This window comes from Artemia franciscana, chromosome 13 (genome assembly GCF_032884065.1).
Source record: "Artemia franciscana chromosome 13, ASM3288406v1, whole genome shotgun sequence".
Taxonomy (NCBI): Eukaryota; Metazoa; Arthropoda; class Branchiopoda; order Anostraca; family Artemiidae; genus Artemia; species Artemia franciscana.
Genome location: NC_088875.1, coordinates 39739401 through 39763999, shown reverse-complemented (window position 1 = coordinate 39763999; position 24599 = coordinate 39739401). Strand labels below are relative to the sequence as shown.

The following is a 24599-nucleotide window of genomic DNA, read 5'->3' as shown; positions in this document are numbered from 1 at the left end:
ATTGTAGCATTATCTGAAACTTGGTTGGAAAATAAAATTTGGTTTGAACGGTTTCGGTATTTCAGTGTCCATCGTAAAAGATCTAGGAATGGACAAACTTGTAATGGAATAGTAATTTTTATATCTGAGAATTTTTCGTTAAAGCATAAAGTTCAACGGCTGAAGAGTGTTTCTTTTAATTTGATATGGTTAAAAGTCGAAGCCGATAGACGCTTTATTTTTTTGTGCTGTTTATATCCCTCCAGAGTCATGCTCGTACAACGAGGAGGATACATGGTGTATATTAGAGGATGAAAAACGTAAATTTTCTATTCAGATTCCTTCTGACTCGTTTTGTCTTATGGGGACTTAGATGGCAATGTTGGGGTTAATTCAGAAGTTTTGATGTCACCTCATGCCTGTACGGATGAACCTGCTTGGAAGGTATAGGATGATTTAGTAATCCATCTCCCTCCGAGGGCGAATAAGGACTATAGTAGACGAAATAATAATTGGGGCCGTAAAATTTTAGAATTTTGTGGTAAGGAAAATTTCGTTATTTTAAATGGAAGAGTTGGAAAGGATGGAGGTGCGAGAAACTTCACTTGTTTTTCTGGGGCTTCTCCAAGTGTGACTGATTATATTTTGATGGGTGTTCCTCTTTGGCGTCTATGTGTGGATTTCGAGGCGATGGCAGCGGTTGTTTCGGATCACTTGGTTGTTAGGGCTACTTCTGAGTGCGTTAGTTCTAAGAAACTAGCGACTAATAGTGATAGGAAGAAAAACCGCAGGGAAAATGAGGATTTAGGGATTAGAAGGGCACTGAAAGTAACAGGAGAGAAAGAGAAACATTTTCAGAGTATGATGACGAGTGAAGAAGTTCAGCAAGAATTAGATAAATGTTTGGTTTTACTGGGTGATGAAAAAATAGAGGAGTCGTTAGCATTAGTTAATGATGTTGTACATGAGGTAGGTTCAAAGTTAAATTGCAGAGTTTAAAATGATAATAAGAATAGATATTTTGATGATGATTGCGAAAGGAAACACCAGGAAGTCTTAGAGGCACAGGGGAAAGCGAAAGATAGCATAGGTAGTAGGAAAAACACTAGATTTTATACGGATTATAAACTGATTTCGACTAAATATAAGAAAATGTTGAAGACTAAGAAAAAAGAATATGAAATTAGAACAGGAATACAACTGAAAAAAGATTATAGAGAAAGGGATATTAGGACATTTTGGCGCGTATTTAAAAATTTTATGGGATGAATAGAGGTTTATGATTGTATTCCGACAGTAGATTCTTGGCCTACATATTTAGAGGAGAGAGAAAAAGAAGTGATTAGGGAACAAGCAGGAACTAGCTTGAGTGTAGATCTGGCATCTGTAGTACGTGATGTAGTTGAGAGGGCAATGAAAGAATAAGATTACGATTCGGTTGCTCCCATCCAGGTAAGTGAAGTTTGGGAGACAATGAAGGAAATGAGGGGTGAATCTCTTCCAGGTATAGATGGAATACGAACCGCAATGGGGACGGGTGTGGCTGCTGCCTGTTAAAACAGGGATATTTTCAGGTATATTGAACAGTGCAAAATGGCCCTTGTCTTGGGCTACATCTATTCTAGTGCCGTTATTTAAAAAGGGGGATTGATTAGACCATGGGAATTATAGAGGTATAAGCCTAAGTAATGTGCTTAGTAAGGTTTTGGGTAATATAATATGTCGTAGGATAGATAGTTGGATAGACCAAAATTGAATTTTATCAGATTCACAGGCAGGGTTCAAAAAAGGCTATAGTCCTGATCGGATTTTTATTTTATTAGATATGATTAGGAAACAAGTTAGGAGAAAAGTGGGCAGGCTATTTGTTGCATTTTTGGATTTAAAAGTGGCGTTTGATCGAGTGGGTAGAAGTTTAATGATAGAGTCGTTGTTAGCAATAGGGCTATCAAGCGTATTTGTTAAGACTACAGCATCTATGTAAAATATAGTGAAGATTGTAGTACAGGTAGGCAAGGATTTCTCTAGGTTTATAGGAGTAGACTTAGTGTTAAGCAGGGATGTACAATTTCCCCAAGGCTATTTTCATTGTATATTAATGATTTTGAAGAATATTTGATAGGCAAAGGCACCCCAAAAATTAAGCTTTCAAGTGCAAGCGTTATGGCATTACTTTTTGCGGAAGACATAGCATTAGTAGTGGAAAGTAAACAACATTCGTAACAACTGGAGAAGCATCTTCTTATTTTAGGAATAAGAAACCAGTATTAGACGTTAAAGAGTTGGTGGTAATGGTTTTTAAGGAAAAAGGAGAACAGAAAGATTCGCAGTGTCAGTTTATGTATGAAGGTAGAACACTAGACCGTGTAGATGAATTTTAGTACTTAGATTGTAGGCTTTCGTCAGATGGGAAATGAAAGAAACATCTCAAGATGGTAGAAAGTAAGGGAAATAGACCACTAGGAATGCTAAGTAAAAGTAGTATTAAGGAAAGTAGGGATGTTGGACTTCTAAAATATACTAGGGCTAGATCGGCTTTCCATTACGGGGCGTTACTTTTGGGGTTTAATAAGGAGTTAAATTTAAAAAGAATGCAGTTGAGTTTTTTAAGCCTATGTTAGGCCTTAAATATTGGGAAAGGGTGCCATCGATGGAAGATAATAGGCTAGTTAAAAAAGCATTTTGAATGATGCTTCAAGATAGGAGAAAGGATTCGTGGCTTAATCAGGTGAAGAATATATTAGACCACACAGGAATAGGTAATTGTTGGAATGAGGGAAAGGGGATAAAATAGATGGTAGGGATTGTATCTAGGTTAGTTGCTACTAGTCTAGAAAATTCAGGTTTGGCAAGCTGAGAAGGCCACCTCACCGTCCCTCGGGATATATGCGGAGGTCAAGGAGAACTGGGGCGAAGAAATTTACCTAAAAATGGGATTAGCTCAGGAAGATTTGAAATGGGTAATGTATATAATGGGAAATTTTATGCCTCTTGGAGAACGTAGGAAATATTTAGGGAAATAGACTGAGGGATGATCATTACAGTTGCCCTTTGTGCAGAGAGATGGATGAGTCTTTGCATCATTTTTTAGGGGAATGTGGGGAGTTGAGGGAGTTGCGTCGGAATTTTTTTCGCAGAGAGGTCTGGGGGAGGTATTGGAGTTTGGAAATTTTGAGAAGTAGCTGTTTACTTAAATATAAATAATATAGGAAAGTTCGTCCGGGTAGGTATGAGGTATCTTGATGATTTTCTTAAATGATTAGTTTTAGTGTCTTTTCAGTCTATGTTTTGTTGCTGTATTTTTTCGCTTGTTTTGTGTATGCCACCATGGCCCAATTGGACTTTCGTGTGATTAAATCAATCTATCTATCTAACAAAATATTCACCAATTTTTATCATTTATCAAGATGTACCAAGATGTAAAATTTAAACATGCAGTCATCATCATTAGCAGTAGTATCTCAAAAAATCGAGTTCCACGCTCTTGGGTTATTTCAGAGTAGTAGTGCTAAGACATGCAAGATTTACATTTTACTTTTAAATGTTGTTCAAAATTAACTTTTCCACCTCTTTCCCACCCCTTTAATAAAAATCCACGAACATGTTAATCATGTCAACGTCGTTTTCCCAAAACTTTAACCCATGCTAACTTTCCCTCGGAAAAAATCCATCCATGTATTGTTCTTTCTACATGAAGTCCACTGCCCTGTCGGGAAAATTCTCCCCAGACAATTTCATTTTAGCTGAAAATAAAAATTGGAAATCTTCTTGCGGATGATTCTGGTTGAAAATTTTTTCTTAGCCCAGCTTTATTGGAAAAAGACTGTAATTACTGATTGTGTTTAAAATCATGTCGGAAATCCCCCCTCCTTGGAAAATTTTTCTCACAAATACCCCCCATCCCTTAGTAGAAAATACTACCACAGAAAAATCTCTCTGGACAATTTATCCTGCGATAAACTCCCAAATGGAGAATTATTCCCACGGAATCCCCCCCCCCACTTACAGAAAGATACACAATTCCAACTCGGTAAAATCTTCCCCGGGCAGTTCCCCTTAATATCACCAAACGTAAAATTGAGTCGGCAAAGAGAAAGTAAGACAAATAAAAAGATTTTTGTACAGGAATCTTGGCAAAATCCCCCCGCGTAGCCTAAAATATCCCTTGGAAAAGCCCCCGCCCCCGAGAACTTCCCTCTTCACTGAAACTTATGCCCGCAGAAGACAATGGGTAAATTTCCTGACTTACAAAACTTTCCCCAGGGTCTGTGGGGGATTATGTTGTCCTTAAAGGAATAGTTATTGGACTATTCAACTATGCTGAAAAAAATAGCTACCAATATGGCTACCAGAATTTTAATCGGATGAAACTTAGGAAAAAAGGTGGGTAGTAAAAAAATGGGGGGGCCGGTTTACCTACAATCTTTTTCGTCACTAAAAAAGTTCGCTAGAGCTTTTAATTTTCGTTCGAATGAGCCCTTTCTCGATATTCTAGGACTACTGGTTTAACGTGATCACCCCTAAGAAAAAAAAAACAAAAACAAAAAAAAACACGGATCCGTGATCTATCTTCTGGCAAAAAATACAAAACTCAACACTTTTTGCAGAAGGAAACTTGAAACTTCTATTTTAGAGTTCTAGGATACGCTAAATCTAATGGTTTGATTTTCATCTAGATTCCTTGACTTTGGGGAGTGTTTCCCCCCTTTTTGAAAATCAGGCAAATTTTCTCAGGCTCGTAGCTTTTGATGCGTAGCACTAAACTTAACGAATCTTATGTATTTGGAAACAAAATAATAAGTCGATTATTTTGATATATCTATTAATATAAAAATTTTGTTGTTTAGAGTTTTGATTAATAGCGAGCCGCATCGCTCTTTACCTACAGTTCGTTACCACCAACTGTTTGAATAAAAAAAAAGTTTTTTCAACTGAAAGTAAGGAGCAATATTAAAATTTAAAACAAACAGAAATTTTCAGGTATATAAAGGGGATTGCCCCCTCCTCAACAACTCCCTCTTTACACTAATGTTTTTTAGTAATTTAAAAAAGCTCCTTATTGTTCTAATTGAGCGACCCTTGTGTTTCAGGATACGTTCTTGAAGATTTGGGAAAAAATTCAAACTTTACCATAAAGAGAGAGTTGTTGAGAAGGGGGCAATCCCCTTTATATACGTAATAATTTCTGTTAATTTTATGTATTGATATTGCTCCTTACTTTCAGTTGAAAAGCTTGTTTTTTTTAATTTAATTTCTGATCCTCTTTTGAATAATGCCAGGAAATATGGCCCCACCTCCACTAAGAAATCCCCTTCCTCACGGAAATATCCTACAGACAATTCGATCCCGGTGAAAATTTACCCCCGACAATTACCCTTAAAGACTCCACGTATAAAAGTAATACGGAAAAGAGAAAGCAAGACATACAAAAACAATTTTCTATAGTAAATCTGAGGAATTCCCCTTGTGTATAATTTTCCCTGACAAGTTCATTTCGTGGAAACTTCCCTCCCCATGTAAAATTTCCCCGTGGATTACCCCCCGCAGAAAAATTGCCCCCACCTGAAAATGTATACATGCTTACCAATGAGAAATACTATAAGTAAGCAATGGACAACTTTTATAACTTAGACCTTTCGCCAGGGGCTGTGGGGGGGGCGGTCATCTTATATCCAACGCTGTAGTTATTGTGCCTTTCAACTATGATGAACAAAATGACTATCTCAAAATTTTATCGAACGATTTGGGGAAAAAGGAAAAAAGATTTGTGGGAGGGGGCCTAGTTGCCCTCCGATTTTTTTGGTCACTTACAAAAGAGCAGTAAAACTTTTATTTTCTATTTGAATGACCCTCTCACAACATTCTAGGACCAGTGGGTCCAAGAATATTGTGAACACCTCTTCGATGCGATCACCCCTCAGAAAAAAAAACAACAAACAAATAAACACACAATCGTGATGTCTCTTCTGGCAAAAATACAAAATTCCACATTTTTTCAGAAAGGAGCCTGAACCATCTACAGTAGAGTTTTCTAATCCTCTACATCTGATGGTGTGATTTTCATTAAGATTCTATGTCTTTTAGGGGATGTTTCTGCCTTTTTTTTGGAAATCATGGAAGTTTTCTCAGTTTCTTAGCCTTTGATGGGTAGGACTAAACTTAACGAAATTTATGCATTTGAAACTAGTATATTAAGCAGATTCAGTTGATATATCTATTTGTATCCAAACTACATTTTAGAGTTTCGGTTATTATTGAGCCGGGTCGCTCCTTATTTACAGTTTGTTGCCACAAACTGTTTGAACAGATTCTTAAAATCGAAAATCACACCTAGATTTCTCATGCAGGAGGATTGGACACGATGGGGATATACACCCTATTATAGGTCAGGGAAGAAATAAATACCCAAAATTCAAGTTTGTCGGCTCATTTGATACCTCCGGACTTTGATGATAAAGCCTGGATTTTCACACTAGACTTTCGATTGGGTGATTAGTAGATTTTGGATGCATTAGTACATTGAAAATATGAAGTTTTCCCTCCAGACATCAAACTACTTTTCTATCTCAAGAGATCCGATTGGTGGGATAAAGAAGCTTGTAAACGGTCATCTTCTTTATAGGAATCTGCTTGGACCGCAGTATCGTTAGCAAAACAGTGTAGAGTTTTAGTGACATTAATTGGTAAAAACTTTTCCACAATTCTTTTTTTAATTAAAGAACTGCATTAAATTGAAGGTGACTTGAAATAAATCGAGAATTTTTTCAAGCAAAAACCACCATAAATCAGTATCAATAAACAAATGAAATCTAAAACGAAGAGAAATTTATTTACACTTTACTGAAAGCAGACCTAATTTCGGGCAATATATTTCTATTTCTTATAACATCAAAAAAAAAAAAAAAAAAAAAAAGTCACCACCATGACCAAGATTAGAGAAAAGACAAAAAACAAAAAATGAATATGGATCGACATTTTTAATGTGTGTTTATATTAATTCTTAAATTCTTCATAATATTCGATTTAATAAAGCTATAAATTAGAAAATGTTCAAATGTATTTTGTTTTCAGTAAAGTGTAGATCATATTCTTGTCTTCAGAAGGCACAGGGGTTGTTGGCTCTACTTCTTTTGTCGTACTTTCTGATCGTTTTTAGTTTTACTTATATTTTAATTTCAATTTCTGTTTATTTAGGTTTTATTTGTTTATTAATGGTGATTTATCATAGTTTTAAGCTTTAAGAATTATTTGACTTCGATTCTGCTCTTCTTTGGTTTATTGTAGCCCTTTACTTTTCTTTGAAAATCTTCCTTTGTGAGAAAAAGATTTTAAAATTAATTTCTGTTCCATGTTAATTGACATTGTCTTTTTCATTGCTCAAGTAAATAATATTCTAAAATCTTTTCCCTAATACAGTCCTGATATATTGCATTTATGCCATTTTGACACTCTGGATTTACTTAAACTCTTTAAATTTTGTTGAATTTTAGCAGCAGTAGGTGTAGTAGTAGCCAAAGCAGTAGTTGGAATAGTAGTAGTGATAGTAGTAGTAGTAGTAGTTGTAGAAGTAGTAGTGGTAGTAGTAGCAGTGGTAGTAGCAGAAGTAGTACCATATAATCAAATATGTATTTCCGCTCGGAGGGGGGATTTTCCACAGAGGAGTAGCTTTCTGTAGGGTGGAAGGGAGATTTTCCACAGGGAGGATATTCTACGTGTGAATTTTGCCATGGAAGAACTTTCCAGGGGGATTTTTCCTTGAGTTTCCTTTTCTTTGAGATCGCAGCAACAAGCAACGGATGAGTTATTATACTATAAAACAGAAAAGGAAATTCAACTTCTTGAAAAAAAAAAGTACCTTCTAAAGACGATCAGCGAAGAAACTCGAACACAAATACTGGAATGAACAAAAAATTGATAGAAGTTTTATACTGATTTTAATCGTAATTTTTAATCCTCATTAAATTAAAAGACACTAGAACCAGCCTGCTACAGCTTTATATAGCGAGACAACTATATAAAAATAATTCCTTTTTCGCCTCCTCGAAAAATTAAACAAATTCTATCGTAAGAAGTTGGTCAGAACTAAATCGAGGAAGCCGTAAATCTACTAATGGGCTCAATGATGTGTTACCTTAGGTCAATATGTTAATATTTATATGATTAAAGATTATCCATATTATTTTCTCCTTGCAGCCAAAGAGTTCTTTTTTTTATTCGAGGAAAAGTTATATTCATTCATGCGACAGAGATCTAACCAAGCTGGAAAGGGACTTACTAGAATATCTCCTTCACAGTAGGAAGCACCCGGCTTGCATCTGAAACCAGGAGGAGTAATGTTGTTATAGTACTTCGCGTCTGAACAGTCATCAAAGTTCTTTTTCTTGATTACCTAAAAAAAAGTATTATCATTTCTTCTTCTAAGCATTAGCCACAAAAGGAACTGATAATTCGAAAAGTTCCTGATGAGCCTTCTTTAATTGAATAAAAAAAAATTTTTAGCTGAAAGTAAGGAGCGACATTAAAACTTAAAACGAACAGAAATTACTCCGTATATGAAATGGGTTGTCCCCTCCGCAATCCCTCGCTCTTTACGCTAAAGCTTTTAATTGTTTTAGAAAGTAGAATTGTGGCAAAGAGTTAAACTTTAGCGTAAAGAGCGAGAGATTGCGGAGGGGACAACCCATTTCATATACGGAGTAATTTCTGTTCGTTTTAAGTTTTTATATCGCTCCTTACTTTCAGCTAAAAAAATAAGTTTTTTCTTATTTAATTTCTGAACGTTTTTGAATTAATGTATGTTTGGTTTTGGCTCTCCGCACATAAATTATTAAAATGAAATTTGTATATTAATTCTTTTTTGGGCTAAATGGCATTCTCTTAGTTTTGATCAGACGATTTTGAGAAATAAGGGAGGGAGAAGGAGGTCTAGTTGCCCTCCAATTTTTCGGTTACTTAAAAAGGCAACTAGAACTTTTAATTTTTAACGAATGTTTTTATTAGTAAAAAATATACGTAACTTAAGAATTAATTTACATAACAAACTTTCATAATCTTATATTTTTATTATGTATACGAGGGGGTTTGTACCCTCGTTAATACCTCGCTCTTTACAGTAAATCGTAAGTTTTGTCCCAATTCCTTAAGAATGATCCCTGAATCAGAAAGGCCGTAGAATAAATAGTTGAAATTACTAAAAATACTTTAGCATAAAGATCGAGGAATTTATCTCCTCCTAAATACCTCGCTCTTTATGCTAAAGTATTTTTAGAACCCCTCATATGCGTAATAATCTCTGTTCGTTTTAAGTTTCAATGCTACTCCTTCCTTTCATTTGAAAAAACGTTTTCATGTTTACTTTTCATTGTTTTCTTATAGTAATGCTAGAAAATCCTGCGCCCTTTTCATTGAATTTTTCATCCCCCATGACAGATTCCTCCAAGGAAAGATCCTCCAACATAGCCCCTTCCCCTCAGCCCCACCCCCGAACAAAATAAAATCCCCCTGAAAATGTCTTCACACTTCCCAATAACCATTACTATATGTAAACACTGGTCAAAATTTGTAACTTGCAGCCCCTCCCCCAGGGATTGTGGGGGAGTAAGTCATCCCCAAAGACATAGTTATTATGGTTTTCGACTATGCTGAACAAAATGGCTATCTCAAAATTTTGATCCGTTGACTTTGGGAAAAAATGAGCGTGGGAGGGGGCCTAGATGCCCTCCAATTTTTTGGTCACTTAAAAAGGGCACTAGGAATTTTCATTTCCGTTAGAATGAGCCCTCTTGCGACATTCTAGGACCACTTGGTCGATACGATGACCCCTGGGGAAAAAAAAACAAACAAATAAACACGCACCCGTGATTTGTCTTCTGGCAAAAATACAAAATTCCACATTTCTGTAGATAGGAGCTTGAAACTTCTACAGTAGAGTTCTCTAATACGCTGAATCTGATGGTGTCATTTTCGTTAAGATTCTATGACTTTTAGGGGGTGTTTCCCCCTATTTTCTTAAATAATGCAAATTTTCTCAGGCTCGTAACTTTTGATGGGTAAGACTAAACTTGATGAAACTTATATATTTAATATCAGCATTAATATGCAATTCTTTTGATGTAGCTATTGATATCAAAATTCAATTTTTTAGATTTTTGGTTACTATTGAGCCGGGTCGCTCCTTACAAACAGTTCGTTACCACGAACTGTTTGATAGCACGTATTTATCAAATTCCACCCCCTTTTTATTATCTTTTTATAGTCCCCTTATATTTTGATTAAACAGATTATTCCTTCATACAGGGTGACCTTTTTCTTTGATATACACGCCTCTTAATAATGACTTTGCCAGGGAGGCTTCACATTCTAATTTTTCTTTACTTTCATTTATTTATGAAAGTTAATGGTCAAACGAGCTTTTAATTTAAGGTATTTTATTTTCAATAAAATACCTTAGTGTATACCTAGGGTATACCTAGGGACAAAGGAGACTTTTTGGATAGTCTAAAGGGGCAGAAAAACTATAACTACTTGTGATAATTTTCATTCGTTGAAAGCTTGACTTCATTCTTGAAAGTTGTTTCTACTCATTTCAGGTTTAGTCCTTCACCCCAAATAGAATTTTTTTTCCAATATCATGCTTTAACACTTAATTTTATTGATGTCTTTAAACTTACAATTCCGCTCTCTAGTTTCTCCTTTAGAATTTACTGTGTTTTTTTAAGTTTATGGTAGATGGGAGGCATATAGCTCCATGCAAAGTCAACACTGTGCTTTGACTACGATTACTGTTTTCATTCTTTTGCAGATTAGGCTTTTTTGACTCAAAGGAATAGTTATCGTCTATATTAACTCTGTTAATGTCTTGAATGTCTGGGAATTAATGTTCAAGAAAACTCTTACACCAATTGTCCACTTTCTGGGATTTTCTCCAAAATTTCTGTTTTTTTTATAAATTTTGCCCTTTTTGCAAATTTTTAATTTATCAACGTGAACTAGGTACAGACTGCAAGTCTGATGCCGTATGCTTGATTTGTATTTTAGACGTAAAACACCTGTCAGTGAATGAAGCTTATTGTCAACTATAATTCATTTTTTGTACAAATGAGTAGATAAACCAGTTCAACTATTCTTCTACTATATTAAAAATTTTATAAGCCATCGTAATACTTTAAATGTTTAATGCCCTCGAAAGTTTTAACCCAGGATTTTCCATTTCCTAGAACAAGGTAGAACTTTTACTAGTAAAATAAGGCTGCAGTCCACCCTTCCTTAAGAAATTTTTCAAAAGAAAAGAAAGAAAATGAATTACAAACCAGATCTGTAATTGTATTTTCCTTATTTTTTTTTCGTTTTCTATTTTTAAATACGGAGGTGAAATAACAATATTCTCAATCAAAATTAAACTTGTCACTGAACAATGTTTGTTTTTAAATATCCTAAAACAGAAAGAAAAATGGAGTTTCATTCACAACATAAAAAATCTCGTCACAAGTGACGAGATTTCATTCTCGTCATTTGTGACGAGGCAAGAAAAGCTAAGAGCCAAGAGCTCATATGGTATGAGCTGTAACAAAATTCTAAGAATCAATACATTGATTTAAAAGGAAAATCAGAGGATTAATGCCGGTCAGGATTTAAAATAAAAGCTCTGAGTCACGATGTCCTTCTAAATATCAAAATTCATTAAGATCCGATCACCCACTCGTAAGTTGTAAATACCTATTTTTTCTATATTCTCCTCTCCCTTTAGCCCCCTGGATTGTCGAATCTGGAAAAATGACTTTATCAAGTCATTTTGTGCAGCTCCTTGACACGCCTACCAATTTTCATCGTCTTAGCACGTCCAGAAGCACCAAACTCGCCAAATCACTGAATCCCTCCCCCCAACCCCCCCATGTGAGAAAATCCGGTACGGTTATGTCAAACACGTATCAAGGACATTTGCTTATTCTATCCACCAAGCTTCATCCCGATTCCTCCACTCCAAGTGTTTTCCAAGATTTCCCCCTCCAAATTCCCCCCAATATCAAAAGATCTGGTCGAGATTTGAAATAAGCGCTCTGAGACATGAATTCCTTCTAAATATCAAATTTCATTAAGATCCGATCACTCCAATGTCAAAGGATCTGGTCGGAATTTAAAATTAGAGCTTTAAAGCACAAGATCCTTCTAAATATCAAATTTCATCAAGATCTGGTCACCCTTTCGTGGGCTACAAATACTTCATTTTTCCAAATTATCCCCCCCAACTTCACCAAAGAGAGCAGTTCCGGTCCGGTTATGTCAGCCACGTATCGTAAAGAGGTTTTTATTCTTCCCGTCCAGTTTCATCCTGATCTCTCCGCTTTAGGCATTTTCTAAGATTGCCGGCCCCCCAACTGCCCCCCCTCCAACGACGCTGTATCCGGTTGAGATTTAAAATAAGAGATCTGAGTTACAAGGTCCTTCTAAATATGAAGTTTCATGAAGATTCGATCACTCCTTCGTAAGTTAAAAATACGTCATTTTTTCTAATTTTTCAGAATTAACAGAATTATTTTAAATTTTCTAATTTAAAATAAGAGCTTTGAGACACGATATCCTTCTAAATATCAAATTCCATTAAGATCCGATCACCCTTTCGTAAGTTAAAAATACCTCATTTTTTCCAATTTTTCAGAATTACCCCTCCCCCCTCCAACTACCTTAAAGAGAGCGGATCTGTTCCGGTTATGTCAATCATGTATCTAGGACTTTTGTTTATTTTCCCCACCAAGTTTCACCCCGATCCCTCCACTCTAAGTGATTTCCAAGATTTTAGGTTTCCCTCTCCCATCTCCCTCCCAATGTCACCAGATCCGGTCGGGATTTAAAATAACAGCTTTGAAACACGATATCCTTCCAAACATCAAATTTCATTAAGATTTGAACAACCGTTCGTAAGTTAAAAATACTTCATTTTTCTATTTTTTCCGAATTAACTGGCCTCCATTCCACCCCCCCCCCCAGATGGTCAAATCGGGAAAACGACTATTTCTAATTTAATCTGGTCCGGCTCCCGATATGCCTGCCAAACTTCATCGTCCTAGCTTACCTGGAAGTGCCTAAAGTAGTAAAACCGGGACCGACAGACAGACCGACATACCGACAGAATTTGCGATTGCTATATGTCACTTGGTTAATACTAAGTGCCATAAAATGAATTTTAAATTTAGTTCTATGCAAACCGTTGTGACTACAATATTGCAGCCTGTAATTACGGTTTTACTCAAAATTGAAGGTGAAATAAATAGTAACTGTCCTGTTTCTATGTGAAAGTAGCAATAAGAATAAAGAGTATTAACAGAGTAAATCTTTTCAAGATTATCAAATACAGTTTTAGCATTAGAAAAATATATAAAATAATCATTTCTGAAAACAAATGTTCATCTTGTGAAAAATTTATTTCATCTCAAACGGAAATGATGATGCATCCTGTAAATCCCAGATGTCAAAAACAGCTCTTCGATTACAAAAAAAAGAAAATATACGAAAAAATTAAGGAGATTTGCAACCATGGAAAGCGTTTCGAAGCCATTGTTGGAGATGGAACCAAGACTGGCTAAAATCGCTCAAAAAGGCTACAGACAACAAGTAAAAGTGGTTGTCATAATTAATTCCAAGGTACCTCAGTGTGTGGCAGTCACTTCAGCGGTGTGTATTTTCAAATCACCTGAGAACGTGCAACCCAATAATTGCAAGCTGCATTTTTTTTATTTATTTTATCAAATTGTAAAAGGTATATGTGGCTTTTTGTTAGCGTTTTCCCAAAAGCAATACTGTTAAAAGTGGCTATTAGTGTTCTTCTATTAAGAATGTCCTGGATTAAGAAGCCGTCATGGCTGAGTGGTTGGCGCGCTGGCATGGAAATTCTTTGTCCAAGGTGCACGGGTTCAATCCCAGTTGTAATCAGTTATATAGTTTGGGACGGGGGTTAGTGGCGTGACTCTGTAAGCTCACCCAGAGTCAACCCAGCTCTAAATGGGTACCTGGAGAAAGCAGGAAGGGTGTGCGAAAGCATAGGATGGTTCGCCCCCAGTCCCCCCATTGCACTTCCAGGCTAAAGGGCCGAGAAATGGAGATCAGCAACACTGACAGGACCTGTAAAGTCTAATGCCGTATTCTTTACCTGCCTCAGGGTTTCCAGGGGGAGTTTGACGCCGGGGTTTTTGTAAACTAATCGTCGGTCTATTTGAAACAAAATGGCTAAAGATTCATCAGATGCATTTTTGGAAAAATGGGTGTGTATGTGGGGGATATATGCCCTATAATCACATTAGTAGACTCTTTCAGGGTAACTAGAACTTGCAATCAAAATGATTCCCAATCAAATTTTTTACCTCTGTTGTTTATACGACCGCCCCTTGCATAAAATCGTATTTGCCCCAAGGGTATAACTTATTACACTTCCCCCCGGGCTCTGGGGGTTGTGTCGACCCTTGAGTTCTTGTGATTTGATCTTTAAACTATTTGGAATAAAATGACTATATCAAAATTTTGATCAGAGGCGTTTGGGAATAAAGGGCATATGGGGTGGTGGGTAGTTGTCCACCGATCGCTTTTGACTCTTAAAAAAGGCACCGGAAATTCCTGTTTACAATCGAATGAAACCTCTCTGAAGTTTCAACGACCATCTCTTCCTTACAAACCTTATATGCCCCGGAGCATAATTTACAATGCTTGTCCTCAGGTTCTGGGGGGCGGGGGCTGTATTATCCCTAGACATATTGTTATATGTTCTTTAGTCTATTTTGAAAGGAATGGCCATATAAGAAAAACGATCGGACGCGTTTGGGGAAAGAAGGTTGAAGAGGTGGGTGCTAGTCTCCATCAGTTTACTTTTGATTCTTAAAAAAGGAATTAGAATTTTCTATTTATAATCCTTTGAGTCCCCTCCGATGCTTATGCAACCACTACTTCTATAAAAACCTTTTGTGTCACAAGGGGATAAGTTACAACCCTTCCTTGTGGTCTGGAAGGAGGGGTGGTATGTTCATCTTGAAAATTGTGTTATCTGATCATTGGACTATTTCAAACAAACCTGCAATCTCAAAATTTTGATGGGATACATTTGAGGAAAAGAGGGTGTGCGTGGTGGAGGGAGGGGAAAGATGCCTTCAGATTTTCAGAACATTCAACTTCTACCCAAATGAGCTATCTGAAATTTATAAGACTACCCCAGACACAAAACCTTACATGCCCAGGGGCAAAACTGAAAACATTTGCCACCGGGCTCTGGTGGCTTGTGTCGACTTTTTTTTATGTAATGTTTGAACTAATTTTAACTAGATGATTTTCTCGAAGTTACTATAAGGGCGTGGGGGGTTAGTTGCCCACCGATCTATTTTGACTTTTGAAAAGTGAACTAGAACTTTCAATTTTTAATCAAATGAGACCTCTCTGAAGTTTATACGAACATTTCTTCTATAAGAACTGTATGTGGCCCCAGGGCATAACTTACAACGTCCCCTATAACTTACAACGTTCCCATGCCCCGGAGGGCAGGCTATTTAAGCTATAAAATTATTTTCAACAAAATGACTATCTCAAAAATTTTTATCGGATGTGTTTAAAATTTAAGATAGAAAAACAGGTTTGACTATTCAAGCAGTGAACAAAACGTACTAAAATGTACTAAAACAAAAACCATCAAAAAACAAAACACTAACTAATAATAAATTTACGAATGTTTCAACTCCACATCTGGAAACCTTTATCACCGGGGGAAAAAGAGAGAGAAGAAGAAAAATCAATAAAAAACGACAATACAACAAGAATGAGAGAAAAAAAAACAAAAGACCAACAAATAAATAAAAACCACATCCTAAACAATTCCAGAAAAGTGAATTTTCTTATTTGCTATCTTTTCTGCCGTCCGTTGACTCTTCCAAGCTTTGACCCCATTCTGAATTTCACTTACAACAATGTTATTTGTTCGAGGACTATTATGCAAATTACCGCTGTTAGAAAATTCTACTTGCCCCTTAATCAAACTATTATAAACTGAAATGTTTGAAACTGCTGTAGAAGAGCATTTGTTTGACTTTCATCACCACATTTGACCAAACACAAATTGTTATTTGACCAAATTGACAAAAACATTTATCGTAGAACTTATTGTAGAAACATTTATTGTGAACTTGGACCAAGTATTTATTATTTGACCAAACACAAATTGTAGATGCTGCTATAGGCCTCTTACAAAGCTTTAGAGAATTATTGAAATAAAAAAAAATATCAATGGGGGCGTAAATATAAATGGTGACGATGGGGACTTTAGAATTAACTCAATTTATAATAGTACACTTAAGGGGTAGTAAACAGTGGTAATTTACATAATAGTCTTCGAACAAATGACAACATTGCAAGTGAAAGTCAGAATGGGGTCAAAACTTGGAAGAGTCAAGGGACGGTAGACAAGTTAACAAATAAAAAAAATCACTTAATTTATAATGCATGAATTTCTTAAATCCGTTGCCACATATAGTTCAAATGTTTTTAACCTTGTAAATTCAATCTGGAGTGATGACCTAGAGTCCTATGAATTATTTTTCGAATAAATATAGTTTTTATTCTTATTAGATCTCATTTGCCAATTTGACTTTAATGAGAAAAAAATCTGTTGTACTAGTGGCATACTTTTGTCGGTAATTAGGCAGATAATTATAGTTTTTGCAGTTTTGGAATTGTTTAAGATATGAGTTTTATTTGTTTGTTTGTTTTTTGTTATTTTTTCTCTCTTTCTTGTTGTATTGCTGTTTTTAATGATACAGATCATTTTTTTTCTCTCTCTTTTTTCCCGTTGATAAAGGCTCTGGGATGTGGAGTTGAAATATTGGTTATTGGTCACTCCATCGGGTGAACTCTATCAATGAATGTAACATTTCGCCGGTTTCTGTGCATGAAAGTGGTGTTGGTGATATATAATTTATTCTTTTTGGAAAAGTCAATCAGCCGTTCTCCTCATGCATAAAGACGCCCATATTTGAATGAGGAATAGGCATCTTTCCGACCGGTATGGTTACTGCCAACGATTGCTTTGAAGTCACCCAAGACCATCAGAATCTCGTTTTTGGGTATCTGATCAGTTAGGCCCACGGCCCACAGGGTAACTGTTTTAAGATAAATTTTGAAAACTAGTCTCATATGCAACTGACACACGACCCGTTTACAACCAAAATGAAACGTGTCTCCACCCACAGAAGTGAGTGGCTGTGATTTGTTATCAGTTGTGTTTATCTAATTGAGCAGTTCATTGTGGTTAGCTATGCTTAGTTCCGACGAGGAAGATTGGCTACTATGAGTACCAAAGGTTTTGTAAGGCTAAGAGAGAGTATTGGGTAAATCCCTACTTGGAAAATAATCCAAAGTATCGTCTGTTTTCAGCAGGAAAGCAACTGCCTCAAACAAATGCAAAATTTATTGCAATTTACAGAACGTTGCATTTTACAGAATATTTGGAGGAAGTTCATAGCTGTAAGGGTGTTCATGCTTCTCCACCTCTCCTACAAATTACACTGTTAATTCATGGTCTGACATGTTGAGAGCTAAAACAATCGGGCGATATTAACGTGGTAGCTCCCGAACATGTGTCGGACAAAACTCTGCAATGCAACTGTGACCACGGATGGAGGCTCACACGGAACCAGTTTTAGAATGATTGGAAACCAGTCTCGTCTTGATTGCCTCGTGTGGGGCCCCCACTCTACTTCAAGGCCATGGTCACATAATAGTTGCGTGCGCAATCGCTTAGCAATTTTAGTCTCAAAACAGCTTTTTCATGGGTGCTGGACCTTATAATCTGTGATTGGAAGTAGAATTGATCAAAGTCGTCTTCACTTCGGGAAGATTCTGGTGCGTTCATCTGGATGACTGGATGAGAGATTTTTTAAGGGTCCTCTCAGACGGATGTTCACAGTTCTTTCCGATTTAGGAGTGAAATGGATCTGTGATAGTTTGGTGGCTGGGAATAGAATGATACCGACACCATGGTTGTGAACATTGTCAGTACTTCATTACAATAGGATATTTCCTAAGGGTATTTTCTCTCCCGTTTCAGGGAAGGTGCGTCTCAGCCAGGACAACTGTATTCCATTTTTATCCATTAATTTCTCTCAATAAAAGATCAATTATTCATTGTTTTTACTAGAGTTTTGGTGTTATGTGTGTCAATATTTAAAAACATTTCCCCGATATTGAAGTCTTGTCTCGTCTAAGGTTGTCTTAGGCCTATGATAGTCGTAGGCTTCCCCATACGTGATAGCAGATTTGGCATCATTCCAACAAGGGTAATATACCTCACCTATCTAAATAAGCTTTAATGCTATATGAAACACACACACACATATATATATATATATATATATATATATATATCTATCTATATATATAAAAATAAGTTGTCTGTCTGTGGATGTGTGGATGGATGTGTGGATGGATGTGTCAGGTGACGTCACCTGAAAAAACTGGATTAGGTGACGTCAAAACTGAAAAAACTAAAAAAAGGCAAAAACTACAAAAAAAACTAAAAACTAATAAAAAAAATAAAAAAGCTAAAAAACTAAAAAAACTATAAAGGTAAAAACCAATAAAAAACTAAAAAAAAAACTGAAAAAACTAAAAAAAGGCAAAAACTACAAAAAAAAACTAAAAACTAATAAAAAAAGTAAAAAAGCTAAAAAACTAAAAAAACTAAAAAAACTAAAAAAAGGTAAAAAACTAAAAAAAATAAAAAATAAAAAAAAACTAAAAAAAAGGAAAAAACTGAAAAATAAGCTAAAATAAAGGTAAAAACCAATAAAAAACTAAAAAAAAAAAGGAAAAAACTAATAAATGACGACACTCAAAGAGAAAGCGACCAGGACAAAAAACTAAAAAAAAAGGCAAAAACTACAAAAAAACTAAAAACTAATAAAAAAAATAAAAAAGCTAAAAAACTAAAAAAACTAAAAAAAGGTAAAAAACTAAAAAAACTAAAAACTAAAAAAAAACTAAAAAAGGTAAAAACTAAAAGAACTAAAAAAGAAAAAAATAAATGACGACACTCAAAGAGAAAGCGACCAGGACAAAAGGAATGTTCGATTAGCAATCAACAAAGCACCGGGACACAGGGAGTATAAATGACGACCAGGACACAAGTAAAAAAAAAAATTAACAAAACTAAAAAGAAGGTAAAAACTACAAAAAAACTAAAAAGAAAAAAAAACTAAAAACTAATAAAAAAACTAAAAAATCTAAAAATCTAAATAAACTAAAAAAGAAAAAAAAAGGAAAAAAATAAAGGAGAAAAACAAAACTAAAAAACGAATGTATATACAGACCGGTACACCGGGATACAAATGACGACCGGGACACAGGGAATATAAATAACGACCGGGACACAGGGACACAACTACAACGGGGACACCGGGGGAAACAGGGGGATATAAATGACGACCGGGACAAAAAAACTAAAAAGAAATAAAAACTAAAAACTAATAAAAAAAACTATAAAATCTAAAAATCTAAATAAGCTAAAAAAGAAAAAAAAAGGAAAAAAATAAAGGAGAAAAACAAAACTAAAAAACGAATGTATATACAGACCGGGACACCGGGATACAAATGATGACCGGGACCCGGGACACAGGGAATATAAATGACGACCGGGACACAGGGACACAACTACAACGGGGACACCGGGGGAAACAGGGGGATAACCTGACAATCTATTTATATGCAAAGACAATGGGACAGCAAAGAATGTTGTATATTCGCAAGTTTTACGTAGTTAAAACCATATATATATATATATATCTATATTCACAGGTGGGACATAGGGACACAACTACAATGGCGCGTAACTATTATGGCGCGTAACGACTTACGCGCGCGGGGGGGCTTGGGGGGGGCGCGAAGCGCCCCCACCAACTAGGTGTTGGGGTGGCGCGAAGCGCCACCCCAACAGCTAGTATATATATATATATATATATATATATATATATATATATATATATATATATATATATATATATATATATATATATATATATATATATATATATATTTATATATGTATAAATATTTTTACAGAAAAAATGAGCCGTATTTTCGACCATGACCCCTACAACGACTACTCTTGCAGTAGCTACTACTGGTGCTACTACTAAGACTTTTAGTCCAACCAGATGACTAATTCTTCCGCGAATACTTCTACCACGAATGGTATTCACATGGTTGCTCTAATCATAACACACACTTTCCGCCTTCTAAGATTCCTATTGAAACTACACAAGCAACGAATATTCCTACCAGGACTGTTTCTATTAATACTACTGATTTCCCAACTTATTCCTATACGAATACCCCAACCAGGACTGATCCTACTAGAAATCTTTTTTTATTGGCGGCTCAAACTGAAAAAGAACAACACATTGTACAAGAAACGGCTTATTTAATTTCAAACATAGCAGATCACGGAATCAGTCAAATGTTGAATATGATCTTGATCTACTTTCATATAGAATGCCCTCATGTGTAATGGTTCATGACCCTGTATAAACCAGGAAGTGAACTTGTCAGACGTTTGATAATTCGTATCTTTACATCGTATATTCGCGGATACAAACAAATGGATCCCAACTGTGATCTACCAAGTACTTTTGAGCATTCAAAAGCTCGCCGAAATAGATTGACGTAGAAACCTTAAACTTTGAATTCAGTTTCCCCGATAAAGCCACTCAATTAAACTGTTCCATTCCCTTGTTTTACGAAGTTGAGAGACACGAACTAAAAGTAAACAAAACAGTTGCCCTGAAATTCAACGTTTGTGAAACTTGAGATTGAAGAAAGACACTGGCTTCTCTGCATAAAGTAGAGATGACCGAAAAAGTTTTAAACCATATACACAATGCAAAGCGTCTATTTTTGGCTGTGATATGTTAAGTTTATGGCTCCAAGACTTGACCATTACCTGCGTTAATAAACCAAAATGTCAAATTTGCCTAACAGGTAATATTCGTAAGTAGTTTCATTTGCCGCCAAGTTTCACGTAGCATTATATCTTCTATGGCTGTTGCTAAAATCTACGCAGCAATTTTCTGGGTTATTGCATGGATCGTTGCGGCTATGTAGAAAAGAATTGGTAAAATCAAGGGAATGTAGGGAAAGAAGGGCAGCTTACTTGCAAGTAAAGAACCACGAGGCATCTAACAAAACTGTTCGTAATATATGTGCAATAGAAAAGTAGTTCAGAGAAGCAGACTTTAGGAAACATTTTTTGCATGGAAATCCATCCTAGAAACAACCTTTACTGGTGGAACAGAAAAAATTGTGCTCGAGGACAAACTTTTTTTTGTCTGTTGTCTATCCTAATATGGTATATTTATGAGATATTGCCGTTGCATAGAAAAGACAATGTGTTTACCCCATTTTGATTTTTTTTTTTTTTTTTAGCGCAACCTAGATTTTTTAAGTGAATATCTCTTATGCATGAGCATGTGTGTGAATCTAGAGTATTCCTTTGATAGGGAATCCACTTTCAATATTAAATTTAGACTTTAAATTTATATTTTAGCATCCCTTCTCAAGAGTCGTATGGAAATTTATCAGTTGTAGGATATGAAAGTAAATAATAAAATGTATAGATATTCAAAGGAAAATGTATTATACGCTTAAAAATCAAAGTCCTAATGCCTGTATAAAACAAATATAACTTTTTTTTCGGTTTATTTATTAGTAACTATTTAATAATTAGTAAATATTGATTTTATGCTTGTTAAGAAAATAAAACGTGCTTAAACATAACTTTCCAATCGCTAGGGACCATTTATCATAGAAAATTGAAAACTTTTATGATATATATGAGACAATATATTTTACAAACTGTTTGTTAATTAGATTCATAATATTCATGATTTATCGCTGCTGACACAAGATAATATTAATAATTCTAAGCCGTTTTGGAATCTAAATTTCTTCAATTGTTACAACACCCCATGTCGCCTGGTTTACCTCTCGGAGTTCTGTGTCCGTTACCGTTGTACCTCTTTCCTGTCCCTCTGCACCTTTTGTACCGCTGGTGTACCTCTCGGATCTTAACATGTGAAGCATATTGCCACCAACAAATGCCCTTTTTTCGAGCATAACAGACTTCACAATGTGCTTAACATATTTCTACAATGAGTGGTGCACTCCACTTTTAAACCAAACTTTCGGAAATGGGTGGTCCCCTCAGAATTTCCAAGGCATCAAATTCTTAAGAAAGTTTAAAGAATAGTTATTCGCCTCCTTTATTCAATGTTTTCCAGCTATTTTGAAAAGATGAATATATAAAAGTTTACAGGTGTGTTGAGTGAAACAAACCGCTTCACTAAAACTCTCATTGTTCACGTTATTTCATTATACACGCGTCTTAGGCATTCAATTTAGCTGAATATGATTTCAAAACCAGAAAAAACATATTTTTTCATAAAAAAACATATTTTTAAGACATTAAAAATACCTTTAAAAAAATATCACTGAGAATTCTAAGGCTATCAAAAGCTTCTCTGATATGATTTCAGCAATCTTTACAAAACAAACTGTCTATAGACTTTTCGTTATTCCAATTTGGGCTTTACTTCTCTATTTCCTAGCTTTTTGTTTCTATTCTTAATTTTATTGAAATACTTTTTTCCTTATAAATTCAAAATTCTTTGTATTCTGGAATAAGCACACATGTCCATTTTTCGTTCTTTTTCTTTCCACCTCTACTATATCCTTTTTCTGTTTACGATATTGGTTTCGAAAGTATGATTTTGGAACCAGAAAAGCATGCTTTTAGGATAGAATTTCATGGCTATTATCGGCTTCTCTGACAGGACATGATTAATTGTCCTAGAGAGATCTGTTAAGGAAATATTTCTATTCTAATTAGAACTTTATTTTTATTTTTCAGAACTGTTTGGTTTAATGTTTTTTTACATGATGTACTACACATGTTTCTAAACAACATGCAGTTTTTCTGATTTTTTATTGTTTTATAAATATATTTTTTTTTGCGATCTGGAGTAAGCATAACTGTTGCTTTTTCCACATGTTTCCCTTCGATATCTGTATCCTTTTCTGTTTGCAAAAGAGATTGGTTTCGAAAGTATTATTTCGAAACCAGCAAAGCAATTTTTTTTACTCGCAATTCTAAGGCTATCACCAACTTTTTGACAGTAGATATGTTTCTTCCTCTGCCGGTCGAAATAAAATAACAAGCCTGACTCAAACTTTAAAAGACTCTCGGAGAAATCCTTTTTTTTACAAACTAATATAGAACATCAAAAATACTAATCAAAAGATTCTCTAAATATTTTCTGGAAAATGTAATATCGCAATTGGTTTCTTACCTCAAAAAGACTTCCATTTGTACAGAAAGATGAGACTCGGCTTTCCATTACTTCTCTGTCATTCAAGGGACGGACAGAATAAGTTGTAGCACATGTTCCCGACACCGTGTCCTAAATCAAAAAGCCATTTCTTAGCTAGAAAAAAAGTCGCGGGGGAAATGAAGCAAGACACAAATAGTCTCATATTAGGTCAACATTGAAGAATGAATGTAGACATGTATCTTGATAGACCTTGTTTACATTAGAAAATAAATGAGATCAATTCTTTTTGTGTGTGGATGTAGAAAATTTGGGAATTACATTAACAACTTCTTTACTATTTCAATTATTGCTGTTTTTACTAAATGAGCAGCTGTGAGCTAAGAAAATCTTTAAAGTAAAAAAAAAATAATAATAAGGGTGTATCTTAAAATTTTCATAATGAAAAAAAAGACGGCTTAGCAACAATAGTTTCTTACCATACGGGAAAAATTTAACATAACTTTATTGCAATATCGATTGAAATTCACATCCTGTATTAAGTTTTTGCAAAATCTTTGGACCTCGTCAGGCACGTACGCAAGAACGTGTTTCAGGGTGAAGAAAAATATTTTTCGATAAGGGGACTAGTTGGATAGTAAATACAAAATAAGTGAGTCATAAGAAAAGTATGAACAATTTTAGCATAAATTAGTAAAAATATCAACACAAATTTCAGTTGGAGGACTTCCCCGTGTAGTTTCCTGACTATGCTTTTATATTAGGTGGTAAATCTATCGGATGTCAAACATCGTGTCCTGGATGCACCACTATTTGGGATTCTAGCTGTGTTTAATAATATCTACTGGATATGATCTAATTTACCTTCGACAATGCTAAAACTCTTTAGAAATATAAATAAACATTTCTTTTATAATTTTCATTTCTGCTGAATCCAACTTGACCAAAGGTTCCCTTTTAACTTCTGGACTCACTTTCGGGGTTTCTGAGCTTAAAAAACTTGGCAGTAACAGGGTCACGAGCGATTCAAGGAGCATTTTTTCTTAAGTCAGCCTAAGTGAAGTGGGTAAGCCTGTTTGCACCCACAAGAGCCCTGAAACTCCCTTTAAGAAAAGTAAGGAGCAATCTTTACGAAATGGAGGCAAGGGGCGTCTCGAGGAGATTGTTTTAGGGGTACATGTATCCCTGAAGATGGATGATTACACGAATTACAGGGTCCAAGGGGCGAAACATACCAATGGAGGATCCAAATTTGTATTAATGTCCCCTAAATAA

At 35.3% G+C, this 24599-nt stretch overlaps 1 protein-coding gene across 1 annotated transcript in view; it reads right to left on the bottom strand.

Moving 5' to 3' along the window:
* Nucleotides 1–1406: 1406 nt before the first annotated feature.
* The window catches only part of LOC136034318 (uncharacterized), an 88511-nt gene continuing 65318 nt past the window's right edge, over nt 1407–24599 (bottom strand). Inside the window, exons 6-8 of the mRNA XM_065715453.1 lie at nt 23346–23456; nt 8255–8368; nt 1407–1529 (exon numbers count right to left, since the gene is read on the bottom strand). Of these exons, the coding sequence (XP_065571525.1) occupies nt 1407–1529; nt 8255–8368; nt 23346–23456 (348 nt within the window). The remainder of the gene's footprint in view (nt 1530–8254; nt 8369–23345; nt 23457–24599) is intronic.